The 22,489-nt window shown below is 38.2% G+C and overlaps 1 protein-coding gene across 1 annotated transcript in view; it reads left to right on the top strand.

The window, feature by feature from the left end:
- Positions 1–3,283: 3,283 nt before the first annotated feature.
- The window catches only part of TRAPPC3L (trafficking protein particle complex subunit 3L), a 42,750-nt gene continuing 23,544 nt past the window's right edge, over positions 3,284–22,489 (top strand). The window contains exons 1-3 of the mRNA XM_025925512.2: positions 3,284–3,463; positions 6,779–6,876; positions 10,033–10,132. Coding sequence (XP_025781297.1) covers positions 3,422–3,463; positions 6,779–6,876; positions 10,033–10,132 — 240 coding nt within the window. The 5' untranslated portion in view covers positions 3,284–3,421. The remainder of the gene's footprint in view (positions 3,464–6,778; positions 6,877–10,032; positions 10,133–22,489) is intronic.

The following is a 22,489-nucleotide window of genomic DNA, read 5'->3' as shown; positions in this document are numbered from 1 at the left end:
GTTGCTTTCTCACCCCAATAGCAGAGTTGAGTGGTTGTGACAGAGTCCATATGTCTGTAAAACTTAAAATATCCTCTCCCTGGCTCTTTACAGAAGAAGTTTGCTGACCTCAGCTATAAGAAGCTGGGAAAATAAATTCACTAGAGTGGCAGCTATGGACCTGGATAAATCCTAAGGAGTAACTGGAAGGGAAAATGCAAGCTATAGAGTATGTGCAGTATAAGACATTTTGTAAAGTTTTAAAACAAAATGATTCCACATAGTCTTTGTGGTTACTAACATATGTAGAATTTAAAAACATGTATAGGAATGACAAATATCAAGTTCTGCGTAGCAGAACTGAGAAGGACAGAATAGAATTAAGGAGGGTACTGGATATTTCAACTGTATCAGTATTGCTTTATTACTGAAAATAAAGCCTAAAGTATAAATAGCAACTTGTTCGGTAGAGCTCGGTAGTACGAACCGCGTCTTCCTTATGTTTATAATTTCATATTTTAAAAGTCCATTTAATAGAGCATGTGGGAAGTGAGGAAGTAGAAAAGGAAATTGTAGACCACTCTTTCAGGCAACATTGTAAGAAAGGATGAATGAAGCATGGATTGATAAGAAGTCACTATCGAGGTATCAAAGTCTTGCTGTAAAGGAGTTTGTTGATGACAAACTCTTTTTTTTTTTTTTAATTTTTTTTTAACGTTTATTTATTTTCGGGACAGAGAGAGACAGAGCATGAACGGGGGAGGGGCAGAGAGAGAGGGAGACACAGAATCGGAAACAGGCTCCAGGCTCCGAGCCATCAGCCCAGAGCCCGACGCGGGGCTCGAACTCACGGACCGCGAGATCGTGACCTGGCTGAAGTCGGACGCTTAACCGACTGCGCCACCCAGGTGCCCCGGATGACAAACTCTTAAGCCTTATTGTTTACAGTTGAAAGAACTAATGACTTCATCAACAGTACCTGTGTGTAACTTGTCAATGATTGTGAATGATTACATCTGTGAGTAATCATTTTTCTTCTGGGCTTTCTAACCAAATGGTCTTTTTTTTTTTTCTTTTTAAGATACCTTGCCGTCACCTGTCCATCCAACATATAAAATGTCTACTCCTTGGGGCACCTGGGTGGCTCAGTCAGTTAAATGTCCAACTTTGGCTCCGCCCACATCAGGCTCTGTGCTGACAGCTCAGAGCCTGGAGCCTGCTTCAGATTCTGTGTCTCCCTCTCCCCCGCTCTCTCCCTCTCTCTCTTTCAAAAACAAATTAAAGCATAAATTAAAAAAAAAAAAAAAAAACAAATATAACCTCTACACTTTCTTCTATTTAAGTGAAGACTGACAGAAAGAAGGAGCCTGTGGCACATCAAGCTTCCTTGGATCATAAGAGCCGCTGAAGGCTAGTGGGTTTCACAGTCTGAAAACCAGCAAACTGGTGTCCCAGCACCACAGGCTGCAGCTGTATTTGTGCAGATTGTGTTCTCATACGGGAACCCCAGGCAGGGACTGCTTCCTTAAGCCCTATGGTCCTGACCTAAGACGCAGGAGGGAGGGGAAGGTCAATCAGTCTGGAGGAAGAGCTGGCTTTTCCTAATGCACCCATCATGTCCTGAATTATCATGGTGGCCCTGATGTCACCATACCACAGCCATTAGAGTTTAGTGAAATTGATTCCAGGACCACTACTCCCCACCCACCAAAAACACAGGGCTTTTCTCGGTTTTTCTCGGAACCCAGAACTACCCCCACAGTAGGCTCAGCAACATTCTCTCATCACACCTTAGTAGCTTTTGTGAGTCTGCCTCTAAAACCTTTGCTCTAACATAATGAGAGTGTGTGCAATAGAAAAAAATTTTGATTTGAAGTCAGCAAATTTAGCCCAAATCCCTCTTTGTTGCCTACCACCCAGCCAACTTTGAACAAATTTCGCAACATGACTTTTAGATTCTTATCCTATAAAATGGTAATGATTACAGTACTGACTACTTCACAGATGGTAATTGAATCAAAATGAGATAAAATGAAAACCATGTTATAAATCATAAACTTTATATAAATATAAGGTGTCATGAATCTGCCACTGAAAAGCGCCCTCCCACACACACACCACCACCCAGCAAAACTGACTTTTCCTGAGAATGGAGTCATGAAACATAGGCAGTAATGGAAATACCTTAAATATTGGAGAATTCCATTCAAAACGCTCACCTACAAGAAAAATCTATAGTAATTAGTGTTTATATGGTGCATTATAATGTGTTTTATAGCACACATTATCTCTTTGATTCTCCGATTGTTCTGTGAGATGGGCATTATTATTGCCATTTTGCAAATGTGGAAACTGAGCCACAGAGCAATAAAATGGCTTGTCCAAGGTCGCACAGCCAGTAAATGGTAAAACCGCAGCTTAGTCTGAGCCTTCCAAAGTCTCCTAGCTCTTTCAACTACACCACACTCTTTCAAAGTATTGAGTAGTCTGTCACGGCATAGCAAGAATTTTCTAGAACACATAGGGCCAATTAACTCAGATGGTAAAGATGGGAGAAGTAGGAAACTACTTTCTTAAACTGAGTTTTATGCTTCTATTTCTGGAACAGTTCTGATCCTCCACACCCTGCAGTTGTCAAGATGAGGGAGTTTCTTGTTTTAACTTTAAAGGTCTATACTCCTGCATAAATAAAGAGAGCCTTCAATAGCTAACATCTCAGGAACTATCAAAAGAAAGCTAAGGGCTTGCTTTCTCTGTCAGAAATATTATACATTATTAAACTGTAGAACACTCATTATGAGCAACAGTTTTATGAAAAAATACCAATACCCCAAATCTATCATTCTTTAAAACTGCTGCTTATGAAAACAAAAATACCAGATACATTTGAATTTTGAATCACACAAGATGGGGTCTGTGATACTCATTAGAGTCATTGATTATTACATTTGAACCCAAGACATAGTAGGTACAGATTGCTGATCCTGTCTCGAATTCACACAACAATCAATACAAAGACTGAATAATGCTAACATTTAGATTTATCTTGGATTGGGAAGGTTTCTGTTTGTGATTTTAGAACAATGTGTTGGCATGAGAGCAAAACACCACTCTTATATTCCCTTGGGCTACAGAATTTTCAGTAGCTGGTGTTTCTGATCTGACTTCCCACTATCAGCTTTTATGTCTCTAGATTACAATTTGTCCTCACAAGTGAAGCAGTATTTGATCAGTGGCAAGGGACGTGCCTACAAGACAGTTCTGCTTGTGATTGTTTTCCTCTTCAGTTCAGCAAAGAGCAACAGCAGGGGAGTGCAGAAGTAGCACTCTTGTCTCAAAGCAAAAAGGAACTTGCGGAAACAAAAGGACGGAGATTGATACACCTGTAAGATAAAAGCCAAAGAAAAGAAATCGAAGATCACATCCTTCATCTCTCAACACAATGTCTCGCCCTGCACACAGAAGACCAGAATACCATAAAATAGTAAGATCTTTTTATAAACATATTCTCAAAGAGGCTTTTCTTCTACTTCGAAGAAAATATTTTCTTCAGTGATTTCTGATTTATTTTAAAAAGTGACACTATAAACAGACTTTTTTCAGTGGGAGCAAGGGAGTGTTTAGTGGGTTGGATCATAAATGATACCTCTGGGAATAGTACAGTGATCAGTGATCTCTAACACTTTACAACAGAATCGATTCTTTATGCATATTTTAGGGTTTTCCTTTCTGACTAATTAGATCTATAAAGTGCCAAATGTATCTTCTGTCTCTGACGGAAAATATGAAAAGATTAAGCAATTCTTTGTATTTCATACTTAGAATTCTTTGTATTTCATACTTCATGAACTGGCAAGTGAAATGTATATAAAATAGTTGATTACGTGTTAAATTAACAGGAATAGATCAGCAAGAAACTCAGTATTAAAAGATTATTGCTTTTGGAAATATATTTCCTTGTTTTAAATGTAAGTATCTATCATTATAATTTTGTATGTGCTACTGTTCTTTCTGTATATTCCAAGCTCAGAGTTATTTTTAAAACTTATTTACAGATTATATTTGGAAAAATATTCCTCTTTAATCCTCTATTAGGCATTTAGAAGTTACAGAAGTGAAAATTTATCATTACACTTAAAGCTCTTTTAATTATTTCAGGAAACTGATGAGCATTGGATAAAATTGAGGAATCTCAGTTATGGGTATTTGGAGTTGTATGATTAACTGGCACACCCCAGTTGGGAATGCCTGCAGGTGCCCCCTTTGGCATTCTGGGATCCTGACTGATTTTTATGTGGGGCTCTGAAATACGAAAAGATATTGTAGATTTCACACTGCACCTAAATCCCTTCATTTATATATCAGCTAAAACATACTTTTATCCTGACATCTCCAAAGCCTCAAATAACTAATGGTGTTCTATTTTTCGTATGTGAAAATGACTGTCTTTATTGTTTTATAAACTGTGAAGACAAATTCTATGTTGACCTTTTCTGTGATCAGTAGTATGGATTTGAGACCCTCCCGGACATGTAGTTCAAGGTTCAGCCTTTTACTAGGAAGCGGGATGGAGAAAACTGGCCCTCATGGGTATTGAACTTGAAACCCAACTGCAAGTACAGTGTAGTTAGTACTCACCCATCAGAGTAAGAGAGAAAAAGAAAGAAGAAAATGCCATGATTTCAGGTTGGCCATAATTATAAATGAGCACAATGCTACAGCTCTGGCATGTAAATAGGGTATAATTTCCTTTTATCTCTTTTTCAAATTCTTCTGTTTTATTGCTGGTGGCAACAAATACATTATCAGTCTTTCTGTCTCTCTTGCCTTCACTGGTGCCCATTTTTATGCTGTGGTATTACCACATAGCAGTAATTGATCTTCTGTGGTGGCTCCTTACATTAGGAAGATATTTCATGTATAATTTACAGACATTTCTTATAGTGGATGATTAGGTTTTTAAAATTAAATGAGAACAGAACAAAAATTGAATATATTGTGACCCTTCAGTGATTTTGTTTAACAATATTTTTGTTAAAATCACTTGCTTTACATTTCTTGTTTTCTACTGGAAATATTAATATACTTATTATTTTATTATACCTGACTCATATATGTATTAGTCCTTGATGTAATGTTGATTAATATATCTAACATATATTCTACAGACACTTAGGACATTTTAACTTATGTTTTCAATATGGACACAATTTTTCACTACACTTATTTAGGTTCTATCCATTTACAACTTATTTAGTTATAACAAATATTCATTCTGATTAAAGAAACATTTCTTGTGATATAAACCCACATATAAGGAAGGAGATTCTGGTGGTATTGGGCAAATTTTGTAAGTATTTGGATCAAAATTATATCATGTTTTACAGAAGCTACTTTGTTGAATAAACAATTTTATTGATTTGTTGAGCCATTTCTGCCTGTGCCTTAAAAAAAAAAAAAAAATGAATGTATCTTATCAGATCTTATCTTACCCTCCACATTAGGCTACCCAAGATACCTAGGTCTAGAGGTAAAGACACCTCTTCTAACCTGGAATTCACATTTAGCTTTTCGTGATAATACAAGATTATGCACAAAATAAGATTATTTCCAACAGTGGTTCTCCTCCCTACCTCTCCCTCTCACCCACTTCTACTTCAAATAGGTCTCTTGTGCACCTGAGAAATCATCACTACGTCCAAGTGGAGCCTGTAGTCTCGGGCTCCTCCCTGGCTCCCAGTTGATGGCTGGTTGGGCAAGTCATTCCCTCCTCTGTGGGACTGAGAGCTTTGGAATTGATTATCTCTAATACCTCCATCCCTTACTTAGATAGTATTCAAGAGCAGAAGCAAAACCGAGAGACTTCTTTAAATGGATTGACTGAGATTTGTGTGTTCTGTTTCCCCTATTTTCTACCTGCCTGTACTAAACCAAACCTAAATTATTCTTAGTTGTCATTCTCATATTTACTTCACTCTGAAAATAGGACATATTTTGGAGTTCTATTAGGAAAGTACAAATTCTCCTTTTTTCACTGTGTAAAGAAAATAACATCTCACAAATTTGCTGCTCTAGTTGGGTTCCTGCTGATGGTCTCCTTGGCAGATCTGGAACCCCTTAGGGATTGTGCAGATTCATGAGAAGGCTCACCCAATTAATTATTCCTTCCAACTGAAACATGGTCGGCCAATACCAAAGCCCATTCTAGAACAACAGAAATTTATTTATTTTTTTTTTTTTAATTTTTTTTTTTTTTTCAACGTTTATTTATTTTTGGGACAGAGAGAGACAGAGCGTGAACAGGGGAGGGGCAGAGAGAGAGAGGGAGACACAGAATCAGAAACAGGCTCCAGGCTCTGAGCCATCAGCCCAGAGCCCGACGCGGGGCTCGAACTCACGGACCGCGAGATCGTGACCTGGCTGAAGTCGGACGCTCAACCGACTGCGCCACCCAGGCGCCCCAGAACAACAGAAATTTATACTAGCAATTATTTTTTTAAAAAACTTCCTCCATGAAAATACATTGCAAGTTATAGAATGTAAGCAATAGATGCATAGATTTTTCCTGTTCAGAAATTTATTTTATTTTATAGCTCTTTTTCTCATCAGCAATGTATCCAGATATAGATACAACTCACTCTCAAAAGTCAAATTGGTTGCAATAATTAGCAGGAGGGTAGAAAAAAATGAACAGATGATCTCAAAGACTGCTTCCATTGGAAAATTTTGTTAAAAAAAATAGAGTAGCATGTCGCCCTTAGCTTTGCCTATAAAGTAAAACTAAGTCTTTTTTCTCTAGAACAAAGATCTCTTTGTCCTCACCTATGGAGCTCTGGTTGCCCAACTGTGTAAAGATTATGAAAAAGATGAAGATGTGAATAAATATTTAGATAAAATGTAAGTAGAAGTCTTGTATTCTCATAGAATGTGCACTTTTTTCTTAACATCCTCTGCCTTTTGTCCACCTGTAAAGACTGCTTGCTCCGCTTTCCCAGCTCTAATATTTCAACAAATCACATTTTTTTTTAATTTTTTTTTTTAACGTTTATTTATTTTTTTGGGACAGAGAGAGACAGAGCATGAACGGGGGAGGGTCAGAGAGAGAGGGAGACACAGAATCAGAAACAGGCTCCAGGCTCTGAGCCATCAGCCCAGAACCCGACGCGGGGCTCGAACTCACGGACCGCGAGATCGTGACCTGGCTGAAGTCGGCCGCTTAACCGACTGCGCCACCCAGGCGCCCCAACAAATCACATTTTAAAGCTGAACATAATTTCTGACAACTGCCATTTGGGTTGTCATAAAGCATAATGTAACAGGAAGGAAACTTTTTTCTATGAAAGTCAAGCATGGAACATTTTCTTTTTAATTAGAAATCATTTCTTTGCTAGTCACGTGTAAGCAAGGGTATGGTAAAACTAAGATTGTTCTTTCAACAATGTGATGGGTCATCAAATTTGATTCTTTCCAGAAGTCTTTTGTTCTAATAAAACTCCTTCTAACATATAAATATATACTTATATAAGTATAGACCATGTATGGAAGGATATGCAAAAAATTAATAATGGCGATTGCCTGAGAGAACTTGGAGACAGGGATTATGGGTAGAAGAGAGGTTTATTTTTTTCCTATGTAGTGTTTTCATTGTTTGAATGCTTATACCATTGTTATGCTTTACTTAAAAATATATTAAAGGGAGAAACCCACTTCTTCCTTTTAAAATATAGTCCATTCTCCTTGTCTTCATTAATGGAGATTCCTTCTGTACAAATTCAGCCTTTAATTTTCTCAGAATAATTATATGACCATCAGATTATTGCTCAATAATAAAATATCTTTCAACATTTTTGGAACCTCTTAATTATGGATCCTGAAAAGGACTCTAACTGGGCAGTGACTGGAAAACCTGTCCTAAATAGAAGATTTAGTTAGAAAGGTTGAAGGGGAAATCCAGCCTAGTTGAGCATTTTAGGGCTTCTAAAAAGGGCTCGTTGTGTTTTGAGGTGGAAAACAAAAAAGACAACATAAAGGAAAGCTTGAAAGGCTTTTTTTTTTTTTTTTTTTTGGAACCATGGTTTACCTCCTTTCTATGCTTATTCTTTTTCTATTGGAAAGCTCTTTTTTATTGTTTTGTGTTTATTTTGGTTCACATAACTTATTTTTCATTTCTTCTTAATTAATCAGGAGTACTTCCCAAGATAGTGTCTGGAATAGTGGGAGTTGCTTAACCTATTTACATTTAAGTCATACTTTAACACGTGATACGGTATTTCTGGAGTACACATCATTTTATGTAGCTTATGTTAAATTCACATTGTTTTGTGAAACAGATATAGAAAATGAAGAAACTCATTTGGCTGACTAAAAAAACATACTTTGATTAGCACTTGGGTGCACAGTTTAACAAATATGAAATATGAATGAAATATTGAAGAATAAATTCTGAGAGTCTGTGGAAAGGCATTGCCTTAAGTAAAGCAATAATTCACATTTGGATTTCTTTAATAGCTTCTGCTGAAAACATCTGACATTTTTAACTCAATATATAAACTATCTACAGAAACATACACTTTGATCAAAGCAAGATGTGTGTGTGTGTGTAGCGTGTATGTATTTGTGTGTGTTATATGTGTATGTGTGTAGTTTGTATCTATGTGTGTGGTATGTATATATGTGCATGTGTATAGTGTGTATATATGTGTGTAATATATATATACATGTGTGTGTGTGTGTGTGTATGTATACTTACTGTGCTGACTGTAACATTTTGGCCTTCTATCACCCCTCACTGTCCAAGGCTGTGGATATGCATAGAGATTAGAAAACGCCGGAAACATTTTTTTAAACGCAGTACAACCGTTTCTGTAAAGTATATATTCTGTTCTTCAAAAGTGTTTTTTAGTGCGAACTTTCTAGCTAGAATCACAAAACAGTTTTCTCAGAAGGCAAGTAAGCCAAATTGAATATTTCTATCTACTGAGAAATATAGAGTGTCTCATAGACTTAGTGAATTAGTAAGCACTCTGACATTAAATCTGTCTCCCCCAACCACCCAGTTACCGATTATCCACCCCCCCCAACTTTTAGGCCCCATGGAACAGATATTCCCTTTACACACCATGCTGTCTTTATCTTGGTGGGCCTTCTATTGTTGTGTTCAAATCATTTCACTTGTCTACGTACATGTGGTTGTGAAATTAAAAGACCAATTTTGTGCCTATTGGTTAGCAAAAGCAGCCTATTCCTTCTTATTTCCACCAGTAAGGTCATATTTCCTCAGCTAGATAGAAAGTTCTCAGGTCTATCTTGTTGAAGGTGTCTGCTCAGCTACATACTCAGCTATAGTATGACATCTCAATAAGATGCTTTCAAAACTGTACTTGAGATACTACCCAATCTATTCATGGTAGGGTAGAGCTAACAGATAATATAAATACTTTCTCCCAAGTCCCATAGGTTCAGTTTCCCTAGAATGAAAAATGAATTTTCTGAACATCACTTTATTTTCTTTTTGCCAAACTTCAGAGTTCTAACTGCAGAAACCTATGCTGGCAACAAAAATTGATTTTACTTTTCCCTTCTTCCTCTCCTTCCAGAGCCCATCCTGGATATGCCTGTTCCCTTGCCATGATAACTATGCTAGGAGAAGAATGAACATCTAAGTACCATACCTGTAGCAGACAACAAGTTAGCTAGATCCTCGTTGGTTCCATCACCAGCTATTGATGAGAAAGTTGCCAGTAAGAAACACTAGGCTACAAACACCAACTTCCCTTAACTTTAATCTACACTGTCAAATTTGGGCCAGACATACCTCTTCAGTCTTCTCTGCTTATAGGAAACTAGTTAATATTTCCCAGATAAGTGCTTTGTGTTTCTGTGGTCTGTAAGGCAAATAAAGAGCCTACTGTGAAATAGCCATTAGACTTGTCAAGTTTGCTTTACTTTGTTATTCATTTATGCAAGTGCTAAACCGATGACTCCATTCTCAAACATTGATAGAATTCACTACTTAAATATTATTTTCAGACCACACTCTTTCCTTGACCACAGGGGATATGGCATTGGAACACGGCTGGTGGAAGATTTTTTGGCTCGATCTTGTGTAAGAAGATGCCACAGTTACTCAGAAATTACAGATATAATTGCCCAGGTAAATGCATTTTTTGTCCTTTCAATATGTTTTGAGAAGCTTTGATTTGTCCTCAGTTCTGTGGTTTTCTTCCCTGATTAGATAGGTTCTATCTGTATTCATCACTAGGTGCTAAGAGATTCTGATCGAAAAGAATTTTATTTTGGCACAGGGATAAAGCTATTGTGAACAGAGATAAATGCTTTTAGGCATTTAAGCATCTATAGATTTTTCTGAACACGTGGTGTGTGTGGAGTGTATGTCCCACACTGGGAAAAATGTTTTGAGAGGTAAACAGAAAGGGAATGTAATAAGGCAACCTCATAATATGCATGCCCCAAATCAATTCCTTTGTATAATCATTTTAGTGCATGGAGGAAGTGGTCTTTGGCTGTCTTATAGAATATTGTTGCAGCCATTTTATTTCCAAAGCAATGTTTTCCCAAGAGAAAAATAAAATTTCTAAGAACCTTTGCAGACCTGATACATGTGAGACAACTTGGAATCACCCAAGACTAGCTCAAATCTCTTAGATATAAGATGATATTGGAAATGCATCCTTAGCCAGAATCCCTTTAATCTGGAAGCCTATGGCTATTAACCTAGGGTTGTTCATTTGTGGGATACATGGAAAGAATACATGGGTATCAGATATTTGTAAGGTTCACCTCCGGGTTCTCACAACAGACCTGTGAATTCAGCCTCGTTCTTTTCTCTCCCAATCCTTAATATTATTGTACATTGTCATACTGACTCTTCATGTGAGTGGCAATAATAGTTTTATATAGTGCTTTGTAATTCTAAATGCAGTTTTACATATTTTTTTTTTTGTCTTTCACACTTACATTATCCCTATGAAGTAAGCAGAGTGGGAGTTATTCCCATTTTCCAGATAAGAAAACTGAGTTCCAGAAAGAATATGACAAAAATTGAAGATTAGTATATATTTTAAAAATGTAGGCATTCAAAAAACACAATCCAAATAAAAGATTTTTCCCACTTCTTGTTATAATTACTCTCATTATTTCATGGCTAGTGATCATGTGGTTGAAACTGAAACCCAGGTCTTCCAGTCTCAGCGTGGTGAGTTTATCACACAACTAAACAGTTTAAAAAATTCCCTTTCCATGTTTGCAGAATATAACTAAAGTGATAAAGCAGTAGTTAGAAAAATAAAATAACTTTTCACTAGGGCAAATGTATGGGCAATCCTACAAAAATACTAGATGTTTTAATGGAAAATATTTGCACTATATAAATGTAGATGGTTGTGTTCTATTTCTGTAAGAATGCCATTGGAATTTTGATGAGAATTGCATTGCAAGAACAGATCACTTTGGATAGTATGGACATTTTAACAATATTAAATCTTCCAATCTATGAACATGGGCTGTCATTCCATTTGTTTGTGTTTTGTTTGATTTCTTTCATCAATGCAAGTCTTTCACCTCCTTCAGTTCATTCCTGGGTATTTTATCCTTTTTTGCTGCAATTGTAAATGGGATTGTTTTCTTAATTTCTTTTCTGGGTAGTTCATTGTCAGTATACAGAAACTAATTTTATGTTGGTTTTGTATCCTGCAACTTTGCTGAAATCATTTCTTAATTCTAACAGCTTTTTTGGTGGAATATTTAGGGGTTTCTTGCATTTAAGATTGTATCATCTGTGAAAAGAGATAATTTTACTTTTTTTCTTTCCAATTTGTATGCCTTCTATTTCTTTTTCTAGCCTAACTACTCTGGCTAGGACTTCCAGCACTAAGTTGAGTAGAAATGGTGAGAGGAGGCATCCTTATCTTGTTCCTGATCTTAGAGGAAAAGCTTCCTGTTTTCTACCACTGAATATGGCAATGGGGAAAAATTGTCTTCAATAAATGGTGCTGGGAAAACTGGCTATCCACATGCAAAAGAATGGAATTAGACCCTTACACCATACATAAAAATGAACTGAAATGGATTAAAATGTAAACATAAAACCCAAAACTGTAAAACTCCTAGAACAAAATAGGGGGAAAGTTTCATGACATTAGTCTTGGCATGATTTTATGGATATGACATCAAAAAGCACAGGCAACAAAAACAAAACAAGGAAGTGAGACTACATCAAACTGAAAAGCTTCTGCACAGTAAATGATCAACAGTGAAAAGGCAACCATGGAATAAAAGAAAATATTTGCAAACCAAATATCTAATAAGGGGTTAATGCCCAAAATATGTAAGGAACTCCTGTAACTCTAGTTAAAAAAAAACTAGTAACTGAGTTAAGAAATAAGCGAGGAACTTGACTAGATATTTCTCCAAAAAAAAGACATTCAAATGGCCAGCAGGTATACATAAAAATGCTCAAAGTCACTTACCATCAGGGAAATGCAAATCAAAACCACACTATCACCTCACCTCACGTCACCTCAGGTATATATTTGCATTTATATTTATATTTATATTTATATTTATATTTATATTTATATTTATATTTATATTTATATGCAACAAGTTTTGGGGAAGATGTGAAGATATTGGAACCCTCCACACCATTAGTGGGAATTCAAAATGGTGTAGCCACTATGGAAAACAGTTTGAAAGTTCCTCAAAAATTAAAAATAGAATTGCCGTAAGGCCTGCCAGTCCCACTTCTGGGTACTTGTCCCCCCAAAAATTGAAACCAGGATCTTGAAGAGATTTTAGCACCCTTATATTCATTGCATCGGTATTCACAATAGCCAAGATGTGGAAAAAAAACTAAAAGGCAATTGACAGATGACTAGATTTAAAAAAATGTGGTATATACATACAATGGCATACTACCCAGTCTTTAAAACAAAAAAAGAGAGAGATATTCTGCAAGTGAAACAACATGGTCGAAGCCAGACACAGAAAGACAAGCACTGCCTGATTCCACTTAGGTGACGTATCTAAAATATTCAAATTCATAGAATCAAAGAGGGGAATGATGGTTGCCAGGGTCTGGAGGAGGAGGAAATGCGGAGTTACTAACTAATGGGCACAAAGTGTCAGTCAAGCAAGATGAATGAGCTCTAGAGATCTGTGGTACAACATTTTACCCATAGTCAACAATAATATATTGTACACTTATAAATTTGTTAAGAGGGTAGATCTCATGTTAAGTGTTCTGATTTCAATTTTTAAAAAGCTTAGAAGAAAGAGATCTGTTTGATATAAAACTAAGAACATATACAACATCCACTTTCTAAATATGTTTCCTCTAAACTTTTTGTATGTTTCTGATGTCCTGTAAATTCTCATCTGCTCTCCATCCTCAACAAACTGGGAAAAAACCCACTCCACTCCTATGCAAGATTCCTTCTTTTCAATGAAGACAATATTTCATCACCCTTACCCTTCTCTGGTGCAGAGGGGTTGTCTCCTGGCCTTTGCAGTTTCTTTCGAGGGCCCAGTTTTTTCTCTCAATCATTTTCACTTCTACAGCAAAATGTTCTCTTACATGTGGGAATGATGTCACCCAATTCAGAAGCATTTTAACACAGAGGAAGGGGCAGAACTTAGTTACATGCTTGCCCACTGATGCTTTGCTTATAATTAGCAGCTTTCATTAAAAGGTCTGGCCTTCAGCAGCATTATCTCATTAATCCTTGTAACTCTCCCGAGGGGAGGCAGGTGTCAAATGTTACAGAGTAGTTTTAGAGAGGAGTGGAGCAAGGTCAGAAGAAATTTACCACAGTCTTATGGCCAGGGAGCATTGCAGGGTCAGGATTAGAACCTAAACCCTGTGATTTTTGTTTGGCTGCAAGCTCAGACAGACCATGCCTTTATACAGAACACCATCCTCATCCTCGGCGCGGACTCAGCGTCTGAACAATTAGCTTTAGGCCCCAAAGTGCGCCATCTAGTGGTCTGAAAAGAAATCCCATGGCAGGACAAATCATTGCTCGAAAAAGTCTGTAATCAGGCCTTACATTTTACATAAAAAAGAGATGCCAGGCTAATTCTAAAGTCACATTCCTGCAACATCAAAATGCATCCATTTCTAAAATATGATTTTATCATATACAAGTTACTTTTGTGGTAATTGCCTCAGTACTTCACACTTCAATTAAGACATATAATTTATAAAAATTGCCAGCAGCGTTGCAACATGATATTGCAAAACTTTAATGATACAGTGTCTTTCTTTAGAAAAGCTCAAAGTAGTTGCCACTTATTATTTCTTCCCCTTACAAGAGTCCTGTGAAGTAAAAATGGTATCTATCATTAGCCACATTTGACTGATGATGTAATTCAGATTTAGGATGATGTCGTCGCCAGTTACATAGTCATAAAAGCCAGCTTACAATTTAATTTTTCTGAAAAAGAGGGAGAGAGAGAGAGAGAGAGAGGGAAGCAAACCATAAGAGACTCTTAAAGATAGAGAACGAACTGAGGATAGCTGGAGGGGAGGTGGGTTGGAGGCTGGGCCAGAGGAGTGAAGATTAAGAAGATTAAGAAGATTAAGGAAAGCGCTTGTGATGAGCACTGGGTGTTGTATGTAAGTGATGAGTCACTGAATTCTACTCCTGAAACCTATGCTGCACTGTATGTTAACTAACTAGAGTTTAAACAAAAATTTGAAAAGAAACAAAGAATTTTTCTGATCTTATTCTAGTGCTTTTCCCAAAAATTGTTTCTTTAAAATGTACTTTTGAAGATTTTCTCCTGTTATGACGGCTGTTCTGAGAAAACTGAAAATGTGGAAACTGCAGTAGAGTTAACATGGCCGATTTTAGTTGTAGTGATGAAACATTGGAGCGTTTAAGTGTAATCTAACAGGCACAAATCTCTGAGTTTATTATGAAAGCAAGGCAAAAATACAGTTGTACCTTACTCTGGTCTAAGGTCTAAAACACATTTCCTTAGTTATGCAAAAATATATTTCATGGTTTCCAAATACATTCATGACAAACGTTTTATTATTAAGAGAAGTGAATTAGAGATTAATTTAATCCTTTACTTTTTTAATGTTTATTTACTTTTGACAGAAAGAGAGAGAGAGAGAAACACAGAATCTGAAGCAGGCTCCAGGCTCTGAGCTGTCAGCACAGAGCCCAACACAGGGCTAGAACCCACAAACCATAAGACCATGACCTGAGCCAAACTCAGATGCTTAACTGACTGAGCCACCTGGATGCCCCAAAACTTAATCCTTTAAAGTTAAGATGATCATAAAGTTTACACTTGACAAGAGATATTATAACGTTCCCTTTGAAAAGTCACTTAAACACAAGAAGCTCTAATCCATCATCAGATGTAGAGCGATAGTCTAACCATATCCAGTGCAGTCGAGATTGAAAGATAAGGATCCACATCCTACTCAGCCACATTCCCAGTGTGTGACCCTTAGCAAGTCATGTTGCCAGTCTGAACCTCAGCTTCCATATTTATCGGGTGGGACCTCTTACAGCTGCAGTTTTTCAGATTTTCAGGCTTTGCTTTCCCTCACCAAAATCTGGATGTGGAACTAGAATCATAAATAGCTGAGTGTGATGGGTGTAGCTTCCAAAGCCTCCCTCAGAACATCCATACCGTCTAGTTATTGATGGTGTTTACAACTGCTTGGCTTAGCACAAACTCTGCCCATCAAAGCTGGGAAAGCTTTCTACTGTTAGGTCAGTGTCATCATGATGTCATTATAAAGGGTAGAAGGAATTGATAATTTTTCAGGATAAACATCACATCAGGGGTGTTGTCACAGTAAGATGAAATTTTTAGAGAAAAAAGTATAATATATAAAAAATATAAAAAGACTTGTAAAACTTGAAATTCCGATCCTTAGGTCAAAAAATTGAACCCTGATACATTGTCCTTGGAAATTCTGAAAAGTGAAAATGAGATCTTTTCCTTTTAATGCTATAAATTGAAATTTACCTTAATTAAATAATGTGTGCAATGATTTTTTTTGGTGAGTGATAGAAAATCAATGAAATAATTGAAAGGAAGCATTCATAGGAGGCAATATAAGTAAGAATGCCTAAAGCAGGGAGGGAAATCTAAATGGTGAATGTTGTAAGCACAAACTCTAAGGCAAAACACTTAGGAATATAATCCAGAGGAACTCGAATGGCAGAAGGATGTTTTTTAACTGGACGATCATTTTATTTAAAGAAATTGGTTCATTTAAGATTAGAGTTGAGGCTATACAGAAAGATTTTGGTAAATCGTACTGGCCTTCTTTCTTTTATCTTGCTTCTGATCTGAATGCACAAAACCACCAAGGCTGCATCTATGCAAGTAATTCAAATATTTTGAAGCATAAAGCTCCCGAGTCAGTTCAGAATGGTGGTGGCTCCACGGCAATCTCCAATACAGATTTGTACTCAGAAGCACTGATGTTTTGCTTCTATGGGGACATAAAAATGACTTTATTAGACACTTCCAGAGGGGTGTGCCATGGCTGGGAAGGTGGATCAGTGAAGGCCCCATCAGGAGACAGAAACCACACAATCGTTTCAATAAGGAAGGTTTAACATGAAACATTATTAACTATTTATAGGGTACTAGCTACTAAGAAAGGAGAAAATGCTAAAGAATATCCTGGTGCTGAGAGAGAATACCCAAAGAAAAAACACACTTTGAAGAGGGTCTCTCTTCTCAAGGCTGAGGTTCAAACATCTTTGGCGACATGTGATTGCAGCCCGTGGATGCTGAAAAAGGCCTCTGCGTTGTCAGGCTGAGATGGGTGGGTAGGGAATTATGGATCAAAACCAGTGAGCAGGAATCCCCCACTGGGGTGAAGGTGGACTGAGGCGGGCAGTGAGGAAACCTTGAAATCATGGCCAGAACTGAGAAGCGAGTGCCACTGGGTATACGAAGCACTGCCAGTCACTGTTTCCTGTAGGAGGAAACCAAGAAAAGGTGCCCCAGAGCCAGGAAGAGAAGTCTGTCCTCCCGCTGCGTCCCTAGAGACCCTTCTACTGGCGAAGGAGAAATGTTTGTGAGATCTATCTCCAGCATCACAAGCAGGGCAATGATGAGTCGGTTTGGAGCCGAGAGGCAATAATCTGACAACCAGCACAGAAGGCATGAGTCAGTAGGATTGTTACATACATTTCCATGGCTGTTATTTACTTTGGTGGCCTCAGGTTTGACCCATCCAAAAGGTTTGCCCACCCAGGAACTATTCTTACCTCTAAGGGTAAGAAGCTGGCCAGTGGAAGGGAGATGTGATGAGAAGGGAAGCTGCATCCTTCTCCCAACAGGGTGCTGTCAACTTTTTGCAAATGGGGATGCAAAACAGACTGAAGAACATCATTTTCAATATGCAAACATCTGAAATAAAGACTTTCCATTAAAACACTGAAAGTTATTAAATACAGCCACTGGTTCGTTACAAATTTCTCTCTAGCCAGATCTGTTCTCCCTCCCATAACTATGAAATCTACTCTCTCCATTTATTAGTGCTAAAAGTGCCATTAAATGACATTGTAGGCCAAGGGCCCAGAATACGACTGCCTAATAACTTGTGCTCTCTTCTCTAGAAGTCCAAAGAAGTGAGATGCAAAGCACAATGGTGGATTGGCACTTCAGCTGCCACCCAGTGAAAGGTGTAACGGGATTTAGACTTACCCGCTGTGTTAGGGCTTCATAAGTGTCAAATGGACCAGGTCCATTTTCTGAAATGTGCCAAAGGTGAAACTTAGTTTTCTTTGTAGGAGGCAGGAGTTGCAATCACAATGAGTAAACAAACATGATAGAACAACTTTGGAAAGGTAAGGGAATCCAGGAGTATCCTTACCTAGAACATTTTTATTGTGAAAAAAAGAGCCACATAAGTCTGAATTTTAGCTTAATGTTTTAGTCTGTGAAACACAATTTTATTGTGTTTTGTGCCTGCTGATCTTCCAAGAATTTGCTCTTGACCAGCTTTTTGGTTTTTTTTTTTTTTTTGGTATATATTTCTATTCTCCATCTAACCGGAGCCAAAGTATTTTACAAAGAATGGAAATAATGTAGAGTTTTCTTGGGTTACTTTGATTTGACACTTGAGTGAAGTTATCTTTCATCTCTGGAAATTTTTATTTCCCCATCCTGTCTGTAAGCTTTTCAAAGGGAGGGATAATTTCAAACATTCTTGGGGTTTGGCCCATGGTGCCATGGCAAACCAGTACATTGTAGACATTCATTAAGAATTGTCTAGGGTCGCCTGGGTGGCGCAGTCGGTTAAGCCTCTGACTTCAGTCAGGTCACGATCTCGCGGTCCGTGAGTTCGAGCCCCGCGTCGGGCTCTGGGCTGATGGCTCAGAGCCTGGAGCCTGTTTCCGATTCTGTGTCTCCCTCTCTCTCTGCCCCTCCCCTGTTCATGCTCTGTCTCTCTCTGTCCCAAAAATAAATAAACGTTGAAGAATTGTCTAAATGAATTTGGAAAATATTTTAGATCTTTTCCCTCATGTGCACACTGCTGCTTCTCCTATTCTGTCCAGGAGAGGGCAGTGGTCCACATTCATCTCCAAATTAAAGCCTGCCTTCCATCCTGCCCTGATTTCTACCACCTGCAGAAGCTCTCTTACTTCAAGCAATATTTACCACATACAAAATCCAGTGCTGTACTGGGTGTCATATGTGACTGATGGATCACGGGAATCTGCTCCTGAAGCCAAGACTACACTGTATGTTAGCTAACTTAACAATAAATTTAGAAAGAAAGAAAGAAAGAAAGAAAGAAAGAAAGAAAGAGAAAATCCAGTGCTCCAAAAGTGCCTGTGGCTCACCATAACCAATTTACAATAAAAAGATTAGAAGTGCCATGGGATCCTGGACAGGAAAATATTCTCATTAAATAATAGACAGTGAACTCATTTTGATAATTTTATTGAAAGTTTCATCCCCTCCCCCCACCCTGCTTACTTATATGACTGTAGAAAGTTTCAGGAGAAGGGAGAGATTCAGTCTTGCCCCTTTGAGGTCAATTGTGATTGCAAAATGCAAGCACTAAATAGATAATCAAATTATTAGAGATTACATTTTACATAATTTACTCAACAGGCATCTATCACTTCCAGTTTATTATGAGGGCAAATAAAAAGTACAGTTATACCTTTCTCTAGTATAAAATCTAAAAAACGTCTCCTTAGTTGCACACACAAAAAATATACTTTCTAAACCCATTTATAAGATTTCATTAAGAGAAGTTAAAGATAAAATTGAGCATTTAAGTAAATCATTTCCATTTATTATAGAAAGTATTTGAAATGTATCCTAAAACTCATCATAAAGCCAAAAATTGTGTTGAATGTTTGGGTTATGTCAGGTCATAGTGGTTGATTGTAGTGATATTCTGGGACCAGCTGGCCCCATGGAAAAGCAGAAATCGGGAAGTCCCTCAGTCTACCCTGTCATGTCAGTAGCAGGTATCTGTGGTTCCCTCCTCCGGTCCTCGTCATTTTGGTGACTCAACTATTCTCTGCTGATTTTGCTCTTCAGCTACCTGCTAACATCTCTCTATTCTTTATCTTCTCTCCACCTGAGTGACTCTGCTGCCTCAGGACTTCTCCTTACCCTCTTTTAGTCTTTCCCTTCTGGGTGTGTCTTCTGTGAGTCTCTGTGTCTCATATTCAAAGTCCCAAAAAGAGCCTCTAACTTGTCTTCTGTGAGTACAGACTTCATGGCACGCGTCTTCTGTGACCAAGCTGTGGACTGAGTGCCCAGGCTCTCAGATGCCCATCCTAGTCCATTATCTGTGATCCGAATGGCAGTGTAATGAGACAGAGTCTGGCCATCCTAGAGAGCCCTCCAAGAAGGGGGTTGGGGTACGAAAAACGTTCTGAGATTTCCCCAAATGGGGCAAAGCAATTGGCAAAGACCATATTCTTCCTGTCTAGGAAATTAGCAACATTTATTTATGAGTCTTGCTTTACCTATGAACCCTGTGCTTGTGTTATTTGTCTTACTGATGCTGGTGTTTGTTTTCCTTTATTCCAGAGGCTAGAATTCCTGTATAGAAGAGTATAGCAGGCTCCATTTAGCATGCTAACTATGAGGTATTGAAATAGAGAGAATTGTCTTTGTTATGTATTTTGCAGATAATAAGTAAGCAAACTTAAAAAAAAATGCATCCTCTGGGAAGCAATCTGAGCCAAAACACATTATTTGTTGAAAGTAAATATTTTAGGCCATTAGCAAGAATGGGGCAGGGGGTGGGGGGGGAGGTACATTTCTCAGAACGGTAAATTCAGAGGGAAGCTTCAGTGGATGGGAGCCAGCCAGATTCTCCTAAGCAAAATGATATTGTGCTACAACAGACAGTATTAGGTTTCCTTTTGAATTTATTCTAAAGGAACCAATCATAAAAGTTTGTTCTGGTCCTCTAATCCCATGGGGCTTTTGCTTTTGTTTCTTTTTCTAAATCTTTTTCAGTTCCTTCTCTTGGCATTCTCTGTCTTTTCAGAAAATGTTACCAGAGATGACCTGATTTTTTATGTGAATAGGAAAACTGCCCAGGTGAGATTAACTTGAACCAGGCCATGCAAGACAGAGACATCAGCATATCTTAGGTTTTTTCTTTCTCTTAAAAACAAAACAAAACAGGTTTTATTCCTTATGCTTCTGTATTTTACTTTCCTTCCATTCTTTTTCCAGATTGTATTTGGCTCCCTCCATTTTCTAAACAATGTACACGTTTAAAAGGAATACTTTCCCTAAAAGGCCTATTTCACAGTTCTGGGTGTAAGCCTAAGTGTAATGCACCCAGTACAATGCACAACACTTGAATTGTGTCAACATCCTGATTCTATGCACAAAATCAGGAGACTTTTCTCAGTCCTTTGAATGTTTTGGTTTTTTGTAACCAGGATGAAAATTTAGATCTCAGTTTTAAAGTTGCCTCCATTCCCACCCCCCCTTTCCCCCTCCCCCGCCTGCCAACCCCCCACACCCCCGACACACTCTCCTCCTTCTTACACACAATTTACTTGAAGGGATAGACTAAAAAATGCAGCCTGAATGGCATAGAACGGAGGGGAAACCTGGAACTTTTTTATTATTAGGCAACCCCTGCCCTTTGTTAAAATCTCTCATTGATGTGGAGGTCAGGTTTTTGCTCATGATCCTCTCAAAGGTGACTCATCTCATCAAGGCTGGGAGCACTTCACAGCCCCTGTCTCGCTGTCAGCATCACTCCGTGATATGCCCTGGCTCAGCCTTCTGCATTCCAGGACACGGAATGGAAGCTTTGTGCTCCCCACACAGATGCTCATGGAGGGGAACTTCCCTTCAGCTCAGATCTGCTCCATCTTAGGCAACTCAACGCTGTGGGCAAAATAATCTCCAGACAACCTGGATAATCTGGGGCGAGAAGAGAGGAGAGGGTGGAGGGAGGCTACCACTGGTTTCACCTACCTCAGATACCCTATAGTTGTGACTGTCAGTTCAAAGATATGCCCCCACCATCCTAAAGTATTGAGGTGTCTTGCCACTGTTTTATACTAGAATAATCTGTAAATAGATGTTTGAGAAGGTGGCCATGATTGTATGTGCATCCCACCTCCACCAGAAAATTGAAGTGGGAAACTGAGGTACTGGAATGGCAGAGTCCTCACAGTCTAGGTTGGATTTGGGACCCAGGCATCCTTCACCATGTGACCTGTGTGGGGAGCTGATGGGGTGAGGAGAAAATGAGTGAAGAGCTCAGTAATTAATCCAAAGGGTCTGGACGGAACTGGAGAGTGAGTGTTCACAGGCGACAGGACACAACTGGAGACCAGGTCAGTAAGAGCACTTCCCAGTGCGGTTCTGGGGGGGCTGGATCCTAAGGGTAAAGCACGGTAGGTGCCTTCGCCCTCAACAGCTTCCCAGGATTCCTGTTCCTTTTCATCCTTCAACTGAACAATGGAAGCTAATCAGACTAAGCCTAAATAGAACATCTTTCTTTGCTTTTTTTTTTTTAATTTAAATTCAAGTTAGTGAACATATAATGTAATAATAATTCCAGGAATAGAATTTAGTGGTTCATCACGTACTTATAATACCCAGTGATCCTCACAACAAGTGCCTTCCTTAATGAACCTCACCCGTTTAGCCCAGCCCCCCACCCAACACCCCACCATTTAGCCCAGCCCCCCACCCAACACCCCACCAGCAACCCTCAGTTTGTTCTCTGTATTTAAGAGTCTCTTATGGTTTATCTCCCTCTCTGTTTTTATCTAATTTTTCCTTCCCTTCCCTCATGTTCATCTCTTTTGTTTCTTAAATTCCACATATGAGTGAAATCATATGATATTTATCTTTCTCTGACTTATTTCACTTAGCATAATACACCCTAGTTCCATCCATGTTGTTGCAAGATTTCATTCTTTTTCATCGCTCAGTAATATTCCATTGTATATATATACTACATCTTCTTTATCCATTCATCAGTTGATGGACATTTGGG

This window comes from Puma concolor, chromosome B2 (assembly GCF_028749965.1).
Source record: "Puma concolor isolate L17-30 chromosome B2, mPumCon1.1.hap2, whole genome shotgun sequence".
In the NCBI taxonomy this organism is placed as follows: Eukaryota; Metazoa; Chordata; class Mammalia; order Carnivora; family Felidae; genus Puma; species Puma concolor.
The sequence above is the reverse complement of the archived record's forward strand: the minus strand, read 5'-3'. Positions and strand labels throughout refer to the sequence as shown.